We start from the raw sequence: 18,781 nt of genomic DNA, 5'->3' as shown, positions 1-18,781 counted from the left end.
GGTCACTCCTATGCCTCAAAGTATTCTTGGCTGTATCCCTGTGTGTTCACAGGGCCGGTTTGCCTGCTTGTGGGATGAAAATCCCACATAAACTGGCAGAAAAAACCTGCTCTCCACACCCAAGACCGGCTAACTTGGCTATGGCTGAGGAAAATCCTTTAGCTCCTTGCGTCTCCGACGGGAATCAAACCTAGGACACTCCTTCCCCAGGCATATAGTAGCGAAACGCAATGCCACTAGGCTAACCGTGTGGACAGGGAGTTGACACCGACCTTGACATTTTTTTTTAATACAAGTTTTGCACTGGATCAAGTTCCTAAGGAGTGGAAGGAGGACAAGATTGTGCCACTTCATAAAGGAGGTGATAAAACTCAAGCATCAAACTATAGGCCTGTGTGTGTCAGCTGCTGTAGTTAAGTTGTTGGAGAAGCTTGTGAAAACTAGGATCCAGAATTGGGTCGACAACAATTGTATTATCTTTGATGGACAACATGGATTTGCTAATGGGAGGTCATGTTTTAGTAATCTACTTACTTTATAAGGTGACTATTTCCATGGACAGAGGAGAAGGATACACACTAATATACTTAGATTTTGCAAAGGCTTTTGATAGATTACTGCATGATAAGTTGATAGTCAAACTGTGGATGGGGTTGGATATTAGATTGGTGACTGGCTATCTGATAGGTATCAACAAGTTATGTATGGGGAGCAATATCCAGGCAAAAGAAAGTTACTAGTGGTGTGCCTCAGGGGGTCTGTTTTAGGGTCATTGCTATTTAACTTATATATTAATGATATTGGTGAAGATTTGGATGGAGATATTCAGATGTTTGCAGATGATGCAAAGTTGGGACGAACCATGATGAGTAGAGAAGATGTTGTGCCCTTACAAGAAGACTTGAATAAATTGAGTGATTGGGAATGGGGATGCGAGTTCAATGTTGCAAAATGTAAGGTTTTAAAATTTGGAAAACAAAAATGGGATGCAGAATTTATGCTTGATGAGGATATATTGTTGGAGGTGGAAGAAATAAGAGATATGGGGATGATAGTGGATAAGGATCTGAAATTTAGGGGACACATAGCCAAAATTCTGAAGACAACACAAAGTCTTCTGGGAATGATGTGGAGGACACTGACTTGTAGAAGTAGGGAGATTCTTGTTTCATTGTATAAGGCTTTGATTAGGCCACACATGGACTATTGTGCCCAGATTTGGGTCAAGATAGATGTTGGAGAGGGTCTAGAGGCAACTGACTAAGGTAGTTTCTAACCTCTGGAATGTCGAGTATGAGGAAAGATTGAGAAGATGCAACTTGCAGAGTCTGGTGGACAGGAGGAGGAGGGGAGATATGATAGAGACCTACAAGTTATTAAGGAGTTATTATAGGATTAATGCTGGAGAGGTTTTACAGAAAATATTGGAAGATCGGGGAGGAGGGAAGAACCAGAGGTCATCCCTGGAAGCAGTATAAGGAGGGGTGTGAGTAGGGGAGTGAGAAGCAGGTTTTTTTTGATGCAGAGTTGTGAATGATTGGAATGCCTTGCCTGAGAGTGTGGTATCTGCAGAGAATTTGAGTGTGTTTGATAAAAGGACCTCCTAGATGAGTCTTTGGCTCCATGGGGTCTTGAGTAATAATAATAATAATAATAATAATTTTAAACACTCTGTTTCTGCCTTATGCCTTTTTAAAATGAGGCACAAGCACTTGTCTGCAGATGATGCTGTTCTGTTGGTTTTTGACCTTTGGCGTGTAGCATTATTATATCATCATCATCATCAATTTCCTGATATGTACCCTCAAGGAGAGTTCAGGCTTCTATGACAGCACTACATGATTAAGTTTACATTATTATTAATTTCCTATGCACAACTTTCCTCCAAATTAGTCTGTTACTTCCGAGCATTTCAATATTGTTATATCTAACATTTTGTGCATCTAAGCAGTTCTGACTGAATCAATCTACCTAGACCTTGGACTTCCCTCTTCATCTTGGCATCAAACACTTGTTTTTCTAACCTTTCCTCACCTATTCTATTTAAGTGGCCATACCATCTTAGATTAGCTGTACTGACACATTCCTGAATGCTAACAATGTCAAATTCCTTTCTAATATCTTCATTTTTAAATATGATTCTGCCATTGATGCCATCTGCACTTCCCTAATTTTTCTCAGAATTCTCATAACTGTGGTCTCTAGTCTTTGATCAAGTGTTTCATATCTAACCCAACTCTCAGATCCATAACTTAACACTGGTTTGAACACTGTCTTCTGTGCTGCTAGTTTGGTGTTTTGGATAATTCTTCTCTTATTCCATATAAATTTATTCAGCTTTGCTTATCCTGTTGTCTTGTTTCATATTTAACTTGCTATCTTCAATAAAAAGATATGCCCAAATAGCTGAAATATTTTACTTATTCTGTAGGATCTTTATTCAGAATGCAGCCAAAGTTTTCTATATTCCTGCCTATTTTCGTTGGTCTTTTTTTTTTTTTTTGCTGATTTTCTTACCAAATGTGTTACAGCTATTATGCAATTTAGTTAGAGAATTCTGGAGACTTTCACTAGATGTGCTTAGGAATACATCATCTAAATAAAGCAAAGAGTTCAACATCTCCAATTTTAATATCAGGCCTAACGCCGCTTTCTTTTGTAATGTGAATGATAAATAAGAGTGGAGATGATGTGAATCTTTGTTTTACCCCTGATTTTACATCAAGCTATTTTCCTATATTTCCTTCAGTTCTAACTGCTGACTTGTAACTTAAATATAGACTATGTATTGCTCTGTATAACCTTCAATTCATCCCATACAATTGAAGTGTTTTGAAAAGCTTTTCTCTGGGTACCTTGTCATATGCCTTTTCCAGATCTACGAATCTTAAGTACAGATCTTTGTCATATTCCCATTATTTCTCAATTATCTGTGTTAAAAAAAATATAAGACTTATTATTAAATTGACCATATATTTAAAACATACTTCTGTTCGTACAAATTGCCTACCGGTTTCGCAAGAAACTGACTAGCTTTCTCAAAGCTTGCACAGTACAAAAAATGGTAAATGCAAAAAGGTTTAAGAATACAAAGAACCATTAGTACCTGTTAGGTAGCTAAGTAACACGTTCGCATGACATATCTACTCAGCATCATGAACACGCGTTACATGTAAACGTGTAATATGATTATTTGCATACTGTAGTTCTGTTGAACTGAGGGAATTATTTAGAATTTTCCAAGTATCGTTCAGTATGGTCCCCTGATTTCTGTTTAGGTTACTGCCCATACGTAGTATAACTGCTGCTTCTTTAAATACTCTATTTCTGTAATCCTCGTCTACATAGGGCATGGAGCTGTTATTCTAGTCTATAGTGTGGTTCGAAGTTGAAAAGTGATGTGTCAATCTGGAGGTGATCGTTATGTTGTGATTAACATCGCCGACATGTTCTTTCTGTCTTATTTCCAGGCTTCTCGAAGTCTGTCCAATGTAGGAAAGACCGCACGTGCAAGGAATATTATACACACCTGGATATGTATAAAATGGAACACTGTCTTTAGGAGATCTTAGAAATTGTCTTATGCTATTTGTTGGTTTAAATACAACCCTGATGTTATGGGTCTTTAACAATCTCGCAATTTTTGTGGAAGTTGAACCTATAAAGGGGATGACTGCTGTTGAAATTTGCTGGGAGACTGTTCTTTCTTGTTGGTTATCTTTGCATAGAAATTTGTTTATGATGTTTCGAGGATAACCATTTTGTGATAGTGTTGTAGGTATTTGAGACAGTTCTGCTTGAACTTCTTCCTCATCAGAGATAAATTTTCTAGCTCGATTTCTCAACATGTGGATGATGCTATGTTTCTGTGACCTATGATGGTTTGAAGAGTAATGTAGATATCGTCCAGTGTCCATTGGTTTTTTGTAAATTGACAGTTTGATACTGTTACCTTGTCTTTTTACTAGTAAGTCCAAGAAGTGTAGCTGTTTGTTATTTTCTACTTCTAGAGTAAATTTTATTTTATTGTGGAGTGCACTGATTCTATTAACAAACATATGTAGGTTTTCTAAGTTGTCCTTCCATATGATGAAGATATCATCCACATATCTCCACATATAGAAGGTTTAGGAGTAATGCTGGTGAAGATTTTATCTTCAAATTTCTCCATGAAAAGGTCTGCACATGGTGGCGACAGAGAGCTGCTCATGGCTAGGCCTTCTAATTGTTTATATAACTTGTTGTTAATTTTGAAAAAATTTGACTGTAGGCAATGCTTATGTTAATCACAACAGAACGATCAACTCCGGATTGGCACATCACTTTTCAACTTCAAACCACACTATAGACTGGAATAACAGCTCCATGCCCTACGTAGACGAGGATTACAGACATCGAGTATTTAAAGAAGCAGCAGTTGTACTACGTACGGGCAGTAACCTAAACAGAAATCAGGGGGCCATACTGAACGATACTTGGAAAAATCTAATTAAATCCCTCAGTTCAACAGAGCTACAGTACGCGAATAATCATATTACGCGTTTACATGTAACGGGTGTTCATGATGCTGAGTAGATATGTCATGCGAATGTGTTACCTTAGCTACCTAACAGGTACTAATGGTTCTTTGTATTCTTAAACCTTTTTGCATTTACCATTTTTTGTACTGTGCAAGCCTTGAGAAAGCTAGTCAGTTTCTAGTGAAACCGGTAGACAATTTATACGAACAGAAGTACGTTTTAAATATATGGTCAATTTAATAATAAGTCTTAAGTCTTATATTTTGTAACATTTTATGACCAGAAACATGTACAATTTAAATATTTGTGTTAAAGTGAAACCCTGATCTTGACAACCTTTGTTTGGCTTGAACCCAGCTTGTTCTTCTCAAAGTTTCTCTTCCACAATCTTTCTCGGCCTCTTTTCAAGTATGCCTGCATAGTCTGGCTGGCTGAGTGGTTATTGTGTCTGCTCTCCAGTCAAAAGACTGTGGGTTTGAATCCAAGCATGGGCATGGATGTTTGTGATATTGTCTGTGGAAATACTAGTGGTGGTGGTGGTCAGCGGTAGATGGCGTTGGTGTAGTTGCGGTCAGTTGATGGATTGTGAATGGTAGAAGCAGAGTTGTAGAGTAGATGCCCTCCCTCGATGAGGCTTTGGACTCCCTGGAGGTGACAAATAATAATAATAATAAAATCTTACCTGGAACACTTAGTAGAGAAAATTCCTCTGTAATTCTCACATTCATTTTTATTCCCCCTTTTTATAGATGGGAATTATTAGAGCTCCACTGTAATCATCTGGAATTTGACCTTCTGATCAGGCACTTTGAATTATGCAGCATATAGATACTGCAAAACTTTTGTACCTTCATACTTTAGCATTTCTGGTCGAATATCATCTACTCCAGCTGCCTTTTTGTATTTCAAGTTTTTGATGGCTTTTTCTATCTCAAGTATTGATATATATATATATATACTCCTGTTTGTATTCCTCTTGAAAATTTTCTAGCATGGTACTGCCACTGCTTGTTTCATTTAACAATGTTTTAAATTACATTTAACAAAGTAATTACTCCAGACATCTATGACATCCTTATCTTCAGTTTTCATGTCACCTTTATCATCTTTGATTCCTTTTACAGTACTCTTTCTCCATTTCTAAGCTTTTTCATCAATAGCCTTCAGAACATTTTGCCACCTTTTTGATATTTATTTTCTATATTCTTATGAAAGTCTTCCTATGACTTTTGTTTAACTACTTTTACACATAACTTCGCTCGCTTACATTTTTCTCTGTATTCTTTTAGGGCATCTGCCGAATTATTTGCTTAGGAACTTTCAGTATGATTTCTTCTATTCCAGGACTGCTCCTTTACCATCTCGTGTCCACTACGGTGTTCTTATTTTTCTATCCTTGCAGACTTCACCACCTACCTCCCTAGCTGAATCAATGTCTCTTCTTCAGATTTTGCCACTATTTGGCTCTTGTTTTCAAACTGCTTCAAATTTTCTTCAATAGTGTTTGTATAGTTAAGTCTACACTTTACCTTAAGCTGCTTAACTTTAATTATTTTTAAAACTTTCTTACATACTATTCTTTTCAACATTATATTCATTTTTATCCTGCTTAGCACTAAGTAATGGTTACTTCCAATTTCAAATCCTCTGTACACTCTTGTATCCTAAACGAGCATGAAGATACGACTATAAACAATGATGTAGTCAATGAGGCTTTTCTTGTTTTTTTGGGACTTCTCTCCACGTGAACTTGCACATCTTTATGTTGGAACATGGTGTCAGTAATTACTAGTTTGTGTGTGGAGTAGAAGTCCAGCAAATTCTTACCATTATTAATTATTATTAGCTTTGCCCTTTTCTCCAAATTTTCCTAAAATGTTCCTATATGCCTGGTGGGATTAATTTCCTACTCTGTTGTTTAGATCTTCAACAAGGAAAGCTTTTTCCATTTTCTTTGTCAGCTGCCTATTCTAATGACTCAAAAAATTCTTCCACTTCTTCTTTAGATGAACCTTCTTTGGGATCACGGGCCAAATAAGTTCCATTGTTCATTTCCTCTTACTGAAGTGTGTTCACATCACTCTACTTATGCCTTCCAATCAAGATGTTTATCTTCATGTTTTATGTGGAATACTATTGTGTTACTCCATCCTTTTCTTGATCATTATTGCCTGAATATAAAATACTACACTTACATTTATTAAGATTTCACCTGTTTTTGTCTTCTTTGCCTAAATAATGCCAATTATATTCAAGTAGGTGGTACTTTTCCAAATCCTTTCTATTAATATTCCTTTTATTGGTGGTTCCTATTTTCAATTCTTCTGATGTTGGGTTTATTCTCCTTCTTCTAGATATTGAGTTAGAGCTTCAGTAGCTGACTTTTCACCATTCACCCTGGTTCCCTGATGAAACCAGCAGGGACCTTGTTTAACTACATGATGCCCCAGCTGGCATCAAATCTGATCATGTTGTATCACATATGCATTATGCATTTGTAAATATAAAGAGTTTTTTAGAAATTTTTTCCAAAACTTCTAAGCCATCCTCGTTTTCTCTGGGTATTCCTGATGTAAAACACTGTGTAAAATTCTCAGAATGAAACTTCACATGAAAGTTTATGCAATTCAAGTCCACCATATGTTGCTGGAAGAGTAGATTACCACAAACAATTCATTTTTTGTCATGAATTTAATGAAAAACTTGACAGTAATGTTTAATTTATGGAGCATCTAATGTTTTCTTATGAAGCAGCATTTCGTATTAGTGGTAAGGTTAAAAGACATAACTACCATATATATATATATATATATATATATATATATATATATATATGGCACTGAAAAGTCACAAGAAGATGAGGAATATTTCCTTAAGGTCAATGTCTGGTGTGCATTAGGAAAAGACTGTATAATTGGGCCATTCTTTTTTGTAAGGATGCTTGTTAATGGTGAGCGTCATTTGGAAATGCTCCAGAATTACTTTATTCCTGAACTAACATGTTTAGGGCTCATAGGTGATACAGTGTTTAAGCAATGTGGTACACCTTCTCGGTTTGATCTCATAGTTAGACAGTTTCACTCAGAAACTGCCTAATTAGGAGAGTAGTTGAATGCTGCCTAACTGCAGAATTCAACAAAACTCCCTCTTTAGATGATCTGCAGAATAGTAAAACTAATGTGATTCAGGTATTACTGAAAATCAACTGCAAAACGTATTTGCAGAACTCAGAATTGTATCTTGGTTTGTATATGTAATGATGGCAGACATGTTGAGAATTAACAACCCCCAAGAATAAATGTATGTAAAATTGTAATAGATTCTTTCACTTACCTTTTTCTTCAGAATGATTTTATCATATATAAAATGGAAGTTATAAAAAAAATTCAAACAGCACAAGGACTTTATAATGCTCCTGTACATGCACACATGCCTGCATGCAATTGCACACACAAAATGTATAAATTGTCACCTTTTGCTTTTTAAACAGTAAGAATGCTGTCTCCATTCAATTCCATGCTCTATCCAGGCAAGTGCGTGCAAACAGTGACAATGGAAACATCTGTAGAGAACTGTGTAAAAGAGTGAATCAGTGATAGTTACTTCAGTAACTATCACTGATTGTTACTGAAGTTATTATTGTTACTTCCTAAAAATGTTACTATAATTGAAGAAATTATTGTTACTTCCTAAAAATTGATGACTCTACTGAGTCATCAATTTTTAGGAAGCACTTAGAGACACCACTCCAAAAGTAAGACCAATAGTCTGCAGCTAACAGACTTCTAATTTGAATAAAGTTAACTGTTTTTCAAAAGTGAAATAATGCGATGGTTATTACTAAGTCCAAGTGACAGCATTAATGTTAACATTAAAGAAAAAGTATACTTACTATTGCCAGAAGCCCTAAGCCTGAACCCAAGTTTAAAAACAATGGAATTACACTAAATTTTCTTCCTTGTCCTCTAACAAGAACTACAAATCTTATTCCATAGACTTTATATAAAGTCCTCTGATTTTCTCCAAAATATTTAGCATACCTACAAAAGTAAATTTAGAAAAGTTCACATAATAGCAAAGTTATTTCAAATGTTACAGAAATTCAAATGGCAGAAGATATAATAATTATGAAAAATGCATTTCACAGCAATAGTATTCTTGTGACATTGTGGTCACTTATTATTACAGCTAATGAATTTGCAAACCCATTTTTGGCATATGAACCATAATTCATTTGGTGTCATTCACTTTAAGGTTGGAAGACTATTAATCTTCTAGCTTCGGCTAATTTCAGCATAAACACCACAGTTAATGTTAGGATTTAACAGAAGGAGATAACTCTTATAACTTCACTCTAAAATGCTATAAAGTACAACTGTTCTTACCAGAATAAATCTTTGTACATATTATTCACTGAGGCACACTTAAAACTTTAGATAATTATCACACTGGAGCTACACACTTCAAAAGTAATCTTCTTTAAATTAACTTAATCTTTAATTTCAGCACATCACAAATGCAGACACACTTGCACTAGAAAATCTACTTATTCCCCATATACTACTTTGCTATAGAATCAGCTTTCTACTAATCTTCCTTGAAAGCTCTGGAATACAACATTAACTTCAGAATTCCATATCAATATTCTGAGTTGTCAATTTACCTTTCAATCCTTCGTAATCTGATTACAGCACTTAATTCTTTGTACTACAGCCTCTTACTTAGCTCCATGCTGTTAATAAATTATTTCCTCATCTCTATTATACTGTTCTCAGTGCCGTTAGTGCTGAGTGCTCCAATTGTACTCAGTCCCTAGTTCTAGTGCTGACTGACTGCCGACCAACTGCTTTGACCAACTCCTGACCCACTGCTCTTGTTTACTCTCACTTTCCGTTTATATATTTTCACTATGTTTTCCCACCAAAACTTGTTCTCACCGTCTAGCTCATATCAATTCCATCTCACATCCATAACTCACGCGGTACTACGCTCGCGCCTTCTATTTTTAACTCCGTCTCCATGACAACAATTACAGCAGTACATAAGCATAAGCATTACATAACATTATACCTTTACATACAGAAATAAAATAAAAGGATATTTTTCAATTCAAATAATATATAATTAAATATGATGAACACAAATTCTTCTACTATTAATATAGGAATAAATAAAATAATCTGAACGTTATTTTTATAGAGTCCTTTCCATTATTAATACATATCCTAGATTAAATAATTAAATAAAAAAAACTCAAAGGTAATTATATGAATAATAGTTTATAACAAGAGATTTACATTAAATAATATCTACAAATGTAGTCTTTGATATGGTGGATTATGTTGGATTCTGAAGGGAGTATTAATAATTTTAATTTCTCTTCATTCAGAATCCAACACCACACTCGTTACCCTTCTGTCCTGCGCTTTATACTGTTCATGTGCCTGCCAGTCACCTTTCTCCTTAAATTCCCTCCATAGTTGTTTCTTTTTTTTCAGCTCAAGCTTAATGGTGTTATTCATCCATTTAACCCCTACTTGATTTATTATTCATACTCTAGGTATACAGTCAGCCATTGCTTCATGTAAACACTTCTTAACTGCCTTCCATGCAATATCAACTTCTAGCCTTTGCAGTTGTACATGCCATAGCACTGAACCAATCAATTTCCTAAGTTTGTCATACTTACCAGCCCGATAATTCCACATGTACCCTGTCTTAATTGTAAATTCCACACCTTTAGCCACCTCCCAAGTCAAGACCCTACGATCACTCTCACTAATTGGTGGCAACGTGGTCATATTCATTACAGCCAAATTCTCAGATGCAATTACTAGGTCAAGCACTCTCTGACCACTAGTATTTTCCATTACATGCTGTCGCAGATAGTTATCCCTCAATAATTGCATAAAATCCAATTCCTTTCTTCCATGTCTCCTCTCCTCCTTCCAATCAATGTTACCATAGTTGAAATCTCCTATAATAATTACCCTCCTTCTACTCATTTCTTCTATTTGCTTATGCATACTATCTCCACCATCTATTCCATCACTGGTCTATAGCAGCACCGAACTGTATATTTTGATCTGCTAGTTTCAATCTCACGCCAAATAGCCTCAAATGTGCTCTTTTCTCTATCCTGCAGTTCCACTTCTATTCTCCTTGGCTGTAGCTCATCTGCTATCATCAATAACACACCTCCCCCCATTTTATTCTCCCTGTCTCTCCTGAACACACCATACCTCTCACATGCAATCCCACTAGCTGTGTCATCTTCTGTCAGCCATGTTTCACTAATGCCAATAACCTGTGGTCTGGAAGTGCCAACCAAGCCAAAAATTCTTCCCTCTTGTTCCTAATACTTCTGGCATTTGTATACATGAATTGCAGAAGCCGACTTATCCCATCCCTACTTTGATGCCTTATACTAACTATCCCATTCTGATTCGTGGTCTTTCCTACTCGCTTGGGCATATTACACACATTCACACACTCAACTATCTCCCTAAAATATGCATATCTGCTCCCCCCCTTTAATAACTCTAGTTTCCCTGATTTTGCACATTCATCTACCACCATTTCTACTATCTCCAGGACTCTTTGCCCTTTTTTACTTTCAACAGGCCCATGATGTGACTACCAAGAAGGAAAGAGACAGAGAGAGAGAGAGGCCTTAATTTCAGACAAAGAACCTACAAGAGGGCAATCCTTCATTTCTTCCACTGAATCCAGAAGAAAAAGGCTTAAGGAAGACTAGGAGATAGAAGTTATCATATGGCAACTGATCAACTAGAAGCTAAAGAAAAAGTGTCTGAAGCATCTACACAGTAAGTGACTGACTAGTGGCAAAAAGCTGAACGTGTCTACCCACAAAGGGAAACCAGGCCAGAGTGTTTGCAATAGCAGTAAGTTAAAACTTCTGCTCAGGAAGTTACGACAAGAAAGGTTTCCCTGAAATTACTGCTAGCTAACAAAGTTCATACCATCATCTCTACCAAGAACAGCTCAAACAACTCCTAATAAAAGATGCATATGCTGAGATATTTTATCAGGAGCTGTTTTTAGTAGAGATGCCAGTATAGTCACGAATCCTGATAAAAAAGAAAAAAAGTTTCGGCTACAATTTCTACAATTTTTGATTACGGACAATCCATTGGTCATATATAAGTCCTTTCATCCATCAAATTTGTTCCACACATCTACAAATTGCATACCATTCCTCTTGTGTAAATGACTCATTCACAATCATTGCCCTTTTCTCAATTCCCTCCTCTCATACCATGGCAGCCAACTTATATTCTTAATTATCACACTCTTAGTTTTTGCTTCTTTTTGTTGCTCTTTCATATCTTCTGTCAATCTAAAATAATCTTCAAACACTCAAAAATTCAACTGGAGAGTTTTTAAAATTTTATTTTTAAAGTGACTCCCACTCATAAAAATTATAAACCTTGTGTGGATGAGATTCACTTTCACAGTAATACACTGTATTAGGAATGTTGATGGGTTAAGAGTTACAAAATCGTGAATACCAACACGAATCTTCAAGTCATTTTGGGCTCTGCATAAGTGGAGTAGTGGATTTTTTTATTTTTCAATTTTTATTTCTTCACTTTCATAAGTGAAGAAATAAAAATTGATATGAGTGGTCTCATACTAGATGATAAAATTCATCTGTGACTTAGACATTCACAAATAATTATGCCTGCCATGAGATATTTACTCACATCCTGTTGATTGGAAAGTGGGTGTACCACCCACTCAGTCAATCAGACCAGCAATTCAGTCATAATTTTGTGATAGGTTCTATGTTAATGTTGATTTATAAGTATAATAAATTTAGTTTAATCCTTTATCCAAGTTTAAGCAAACAAAGTTTGTGCCTGAAATATTTTCAAGACTGAGGCAACTTGTGGTAAAGGTGGACCAAGCTGTCATCACTCCTTGTCTTAGTATCTCCCATAATGCAAAGCACATCTTCTTGAAGACACGTATAATGCTATGCATTATACGTGTCTTCAAGGGTCACTACCCAGACTGGTTTCGACCTTTATCGAGGTCTCATTAGTGGGAGCCAGACCCATAGATGGTGATACCAAGGCGGAAGCAATGGAGAAGTATGAGTTGCCAAAAAGATGTCTCACCTTATTATTAAATTACTTTGGATTTAGAGAAAGATATTGGAAGTTTTTACCATGAGTTGCCTCAGTCCTGAAGATACTTCAGGTGCAAACCTTCATTTATAAGTGAAGTGAATTAATTTGTAAGTCAATGATATTAGTCATTAATAAAATAATATAGCAACAGTTAAAAACACTCTGTGTAAGAATATGCAAAGAGTATCTGCAAACAGACTCTAACCTAAAATTCCATCCTTTACTTAAGTGAGTTCTGGGATTATCGAGCCGTCTAAATTTATAAAAAGGCATACAGTAGTGTATGTCATAATCAAAATCACAGTCCCAAGTGATAACAATTGCAATGACAGCCCCCTGAAAATATAAAACAAATTAAGCTTATTATTATTCAGATAAATATTACATATATAATAAACTACAATTTAAATTTTTAAAATGTAAAAATATGAGGTTGGTCTGAAAAGTTCTCAGCCTCGACCATAGATGGCAACACTATCAGCACAATTTTTTTTTCCTAAATTGGTACATCTGTCATAAGCATCCATGTGAAATTACTAGTCATTCTATCAAGTAGTTTGTTTTATACAGCTGTCTGAAGCAAAAGTGTTGTCTGTATCCCTTGAAATGGATAAAATTGAGTATCGTGCGGTTACGAAATTCTTTGTAAAAGAAGATTTAATGGCAAAAGAAATTATTCAAAGTTCATAACAGTTTATGGGCACTCTTCTCCTTCATTTTTGACAATTAAGAAATGGGCTGCCAAGTTTAAACATGGCCGTATCAGCCTTGAAGATGATCCACGTGAAGGATGTCCATAAAATGTAACAACACCAAAAATCATTGATCAAGCGCACAATATGGTATTGGATGACTGCGAGTCAAAGTGCATGAAATTGCTGAGACTATAGGCATTGCAAAAGAATGTGTAGGATATATTTTGCATGAAGAATTGCAAATGAAAAAGCTTTGTGCAAGATGGGTGCTGCGCTTGCTCACAACAGATCAAAAAAAAGCACTCGCATGAAAATCTCTGAAGTGCTTGGAGCATTTTAACAAGAATAAAACTGATTTTATGCATTAATTTATTACTATCGATGAGACTTGGATTCACCATTACACACCAGAATCCAAACAGTAGTCAAAACAGTGGACAGAAGCTGTCAAAGAAGACAAAGTTGGTTCCATCAGCAGGAAAGTCCATGGCATTGGTGTTTTGGGATGCTAAAGGCATTTTGTTTATTAATTATCTTGAAAAGGGTAAAACAATAACTGGGGAATATTATTCCGATCTTTTAACCAGACTAGACGAAAAAATTTGTGAGAAAAGACCCGGTTTGCAGAAGAACAAAATCATCTTTCATCGGGACATTGCACCTGCTCACATAGGTGTTTTGACAATGGGAAAATTAAGGGATCTGTACTATGAATTGTTGGAACATCCACCCTATTCCCCAGATTTGGCTCCCTCTGACTTCTATCTCTTCCCAACACTAAAACTCTTCCTTGATGGTCAGCATTTTTCTTTGTATTAGTATTAAGGGAGAAAGACAATACATTTATTGTCTTTCTCTCTTAATACTAATACATTTATTAAAGCGAGCATTGCTGGAATAAATGTATTAGTCTTAAGGAAGATTATATTGAAAAATAAAAATAATTTTGAAATTATAAATCCGTTTTTTCATTGTTAGGCCGAGAACTTTTAAGACCCCCCTCGTATAAGCCTTTAATTAAAATAGCAGAAAGCTAAAAGCTAGGCCCAATTCTTAGACCTAGTCAAACCCAACAATTATGTTTCTCTTCACTTAAATTTCAAATTGAAGATAAACCTAAGAACAAGTTTAACTTATGATAGCAGACATTATTATTATTATTATCATCATCAGTCTTCCATGGAGTCAAGAGCTTCATTGCAGGAAGGCTCACTCTAACATGCACAGCTCATCATACCTTGATGTAAATGCATTCATTCTTTCTCTGCACTCATTACACTTTCAGGCAGTGCATTTCAATCACTCACCACTCTCCAAAATCAACTCCTTACCCTCTTCCTCACACTTTCCTTATACAGCTTCCAAGAAAGGCCTCTTATTCTCGCCCCTATCTCCAAACATTCTGCGAAAAAATTTCATCCACATTAATCTGGTAATTACCCCTTACCAACTTATATGTCCTGATTATGTCCCCCACTCCTTTTATCCACTAGGCTCTGCAATTTGTATTCTCTCAATCTATTCTCATACTCCACATTCCAGAGACCAGAAACCAACTTATTTTTGTTGAAAGTTTATTTTTCACTTGGTTAGAGTATAATAAATTTAATTTAATCCTTTATCCAAGTGTGAGCAAACAAAGTTTGCACCTGAAAGTATCTTCAGGACTGGGGTAAGGTGATACAACACCAGGGCAACTCATTGCAAAGGTGGAGCAAGCTACCAACACTCCTGTCTCAGTATCTCCTATAATGCAAAACACATCTCCTTGCGGATATGTCTAATGTTATGCATTAAGGGAAGGGCCACTACCCAGACTAGTTTCAACCTTTATTGAGGTCTCTTCAGTGGGAGCCAGGCCCAAGCTGAGATAAGGGAAGGGCAACTACCCAGACTAGTTTCGACCTTTATTGAGGTAGAATGGGAGTTCATGCCTTTCATCACTGGCCTCTTTAGATTTAAAAAAAGTTGTGCTGAGAGTCAGCTTGATAGTGAGAGAGGAGGAGAAAAGATAGAGTGGATAGTAGTAGATAGTTAAAAGAGGCCTCAGTCGATCTACTTGGCCTGACTTAAATGTCAGCACCAAGCAGATCTCCGACATTATCTCCCTCCATCCGTTCTTTTCAGCTTTCCCCGGTCAGTGACCTCTTCAGGTGTCTGCCCGAGGAAAGTGGGGAAAAACAAATGAAAGAAGCACCACATGAAAAAGAGGAACTAGTAAATAACATTAAAAATTACATATGACAATTTGTAAGAAACTAGGTAAATTCTGAAATTTCAACCTGAATGACCAGTTTAATACTGAGAAGAGCGGGGGCAGAGCCTGGCCTGGGTGATGCAGCCCATAAGGAGCTGCACCGCCTCGGTGTAAGCCTTCGCAGCCCACTCAGGATACCCCTTCCTGTGTGGAATAGACATAGACCTTTTTTACAACAAAAATTCTAATCTGAAAGAGGACAAAAAGAAGAAAAAAACAAACCATAATTTTTTTTTTTTTTTTTTTTTTTCCTCTGGCAGATCGATACTAAGAGTCGACTGACTTGTTAGGCGAGGTTTAAATCCTCCTGCTGTCTATTGTTGTGGGTTTTAATGATGAGATCTGCTAATTTGTCTCCACGGACGTGGTTTAGCATGTAGAGGCCTCTGTGTAGTGCTAGTCCCACGTCGTCCTCTGCATCGATAAGACCAATGATCTTTTCAGGAGTGATTTCATCTATATTATCGACAAACACGTCGTTCCATTCTGCACTGACGACTCTTGGCCCGTTTTGTCCTGTGAGTATCAGTTGAATGTCTCCGAATGTTTCTATAGCTTTTCTTAGTCTCACCGCCTCCTCGGGGAAATCTTTTAAGAGATGCAATATAGGTGCATTGGCCTTTGCGTGAGGGAACTTTGTGGGTTCTGAAGTTGACTTTATATTTCCAACTTGTGCTGGACTTCCTTGTTTCGATTTTTTAATATTTACTTCTTCAGGGCTGGCTGGCCTCTTTTGTGTGGTTTCTGAATTGTTGATTTCCATATCTACTGCCTCCGTGTCCTCGTCTATTGTGACTGCAGTGATAGTTCCGTTTTGTTGGTGCTGCTGGTTATTTTCGGTTGCTACGTCTGTAGTGGCGGTTTGATCGGTGGCCAGTTCCTCCTGCCCTTCATCTTTCCTGGTTGCAGGCTTCTCCACTGGTGTACTTGGCAGTGTTTCCGAGGTGGCGGCATGATTCTTTGTTGTTCCCTCATGCGCGGCCTTCAGGGTGGGGAACTCATTCGGTTCTGCGCCAATAACATTTTGGGCTGTTGTTTCCGTGTTGGGCGTAATAGTGCCTCCCAATTTTTCGGCCAGATTTCTGTCCGGACAGGTGTCTATTTTATGGCTCTTAATGCCGCATTTTAGGCATGCCGATTGGCACTGTGCTAGTGTATGACCCGCTGTTAGGCAGTTCTTACACTTTAACTTCGGGCACTGGGCCCTGAGATGAGTCAGGGCTCCACATTTAAAACATTGCCTCTTCACTCCCGGGTAACTCACGATTACCCTGGCTGATCCGATCATTACAAAATTCGGAACTTCTGTTTTCATCGAGGCCAGCCAGCCCTGAAGAAGTAAATATTAAAAAATCGAAACAAGGAAGTCCAGCACAAGTTGGAAATATAAAGTCAACTTCAGAACCCACAACGTTCCCTCATGCAAAGGCCAATGCACCTATATTGCATCTCTTAAAAGATTTCCCCGAGGAGGCGGCGAGACTAAGAAAAGCTATAGAAACATTCGGAGACATTCAACTGATACTCACAGGACAAAACGGGCCAAGAGTCGTCAGTGCAGAATGGAATGACGTGTTTGTCGATAATATAGATGAAATCACTCCTGAAAAGATCATTGGTCTTATCGATGCAGAGGACGACGTGGGACTAGCACTGCACAGAGGCCTCTACATGCTAAACCACGTCCGTGGAGACAAATTAGCAGATCTCATCATTAAAACCCACAACAATAGACAGCAGGAGGATTTAAACCTCGCCTAACAAGTCAGTCGACTCCTAGTATCGATCTGCCAGAGCGAGAAAAAAAAAAAAAAAAAATTCTGGTTTGTTTTTTCTTCTTTTTGTCCTCTTTCAGATTAGAATTTTTGTTGTAAAAAAGGTCTATCTCTATTCCACACAGGAGGGGGTATCCTGAGAACCTGGGCTGCGAAGGCTTACACCGAGGCGGTGCAGCTCCTTGTGGGCTGCATCACCCAGGCCAGGCTCTGCCCCCGCTCTTCTCAGTATTAAACTGGTCATTCAGGTTGAAATTTCAGAATTTACCTAGTTTCTTACAAATTGTCATATGTAATTTTTAATGTTATTTACTAGTTCCTCTTTTTCATGTGGTGCTTCTTTCATTTGTTTTTCCCCACTTTCCTCGGGCAGACACCTGAAGAGGTGACTGACCGGGGAAAGCTGAAAAGAACGGATGGAGGGAGATAATGTCAGAGATCTGCTTGGTGCTGACATTTAAGTCAGGCCAAGTAGATCGACTGAGGCCTCTTTTAACTATCTACTACTATCCACTCTATCTTTTCTCCTCCTCTCTCACTATCAAGCTGACTCTCAGCACAACTTTTTTTAAATCTAAAGAGGCCAGTGATGAAAGGCATGAACTCCCATTCTACCTCAATAAAGGTCGAAACTAGTCTGGGTAGTGGCCATTCCCTTAATGCATAACATTAGACATATCCGCAAGGAGATGTGTTTTGCATTATAGGAGATACTGAGACAGGAGTGTTGGTAGCTTGCTCCACCTTTGCAACAAGTTTCCCTGGTGTTGTATCACCTTACCCCAGTCCTGAAGATACTTTCAGGTGCAAACTTTGTTTGCTCACACTTGGATAAAGGATTAAACTAAATTTATTAGAAACCAACTTAGTCAGTTGTCTCTGAACCCTCTCCAACAACCCAATATCCTTTCGAAAACTAGGTGACCAAATCTGTGCAGAGTAATATGCAGTCTGATCAAAGCCTTGTACAATGGAATCATAATATCCTTACTTCTACATGTCAGTGTTCTTCACAACATTGCAACAACAGAGTATAATCCACTCTGTTGTTCTCACAATTTTTGCAAAATGTCCCTGAAATTTCAAGTCCCTATCCATCATCATTCCCAGATCTTCTATCTCCTCTAAGGGATCCCCATCATCTTTGCTTCCCATTTGCTTCTTTAAAATGACATTCCACACCACATTCGCTCATTCAGACAGTCTATTCGAGTTCTCTTGCAAGGCTACAACATCTGCTCTACTTTTCACAACTCTCTCCAACTTTGCTTCATCTGCAAACAACTGTATATCTCCATTCATTTAAGCTCCTTCCAATGTCATTTACATATAAATTAAACAACAATGGCCCCAAAACAGACCACTGGGGACACACCAC

At 37.3% G+C, this 18,781-nt stretch overlaps 1 protein-coding gene across 2 annotated transcripts in view; it reads right to left on the bottom strand.

The window, feature by feature from the left end:
* Window positions 1-18,781, bottom strand: part of LOC150095727 (P2X purinoceptor 4-like) — a 196,231-nt gene that overhangs the window by 31,335 nt on the left and 146,115 nt on the right. For both annotated transcript variants that reach the window (XM_090410186.1, XM_090410185.1), the window contains exons 8-9: window positions 12,882-13,012; window positions 8,413-8,560 (exon numbers count right to left, since the gene is read on the bottom strand). In XM_090410186.1, the coding sequence (XP_090266312.1) occupies window positions 8,413-8,560; window positions 12,882-13,012 (279 nt within the window). The remainder of the gene's footprint in view (window positions 1-8,412; window positions 8,561-12,881; window positions 13,013-18,781) is intronic.

The sequence above is a fragment of the Typopeltis vanoorti genome, chromosome 20 (genome assembly GCF_054136105.1).
Source record: "Typopeltis vanoorti isolate ZY-2024b chromosome 20, IOZ_Tvanoo_1.0, whole genome shotgun sequence".
Classification (NCBI taxonomy): domain Eukaryota; kingdom Metazoa; phylum Arthropoda; class Arachnida; order Uropygi; family Thelyphonidae; genus Typopeltis; species Typopeltis vanoorti.
Note: the sequence above shows the minus strand (reverse complement) of the source record. Positions and strands in the feature narration are given on the sequence as shown.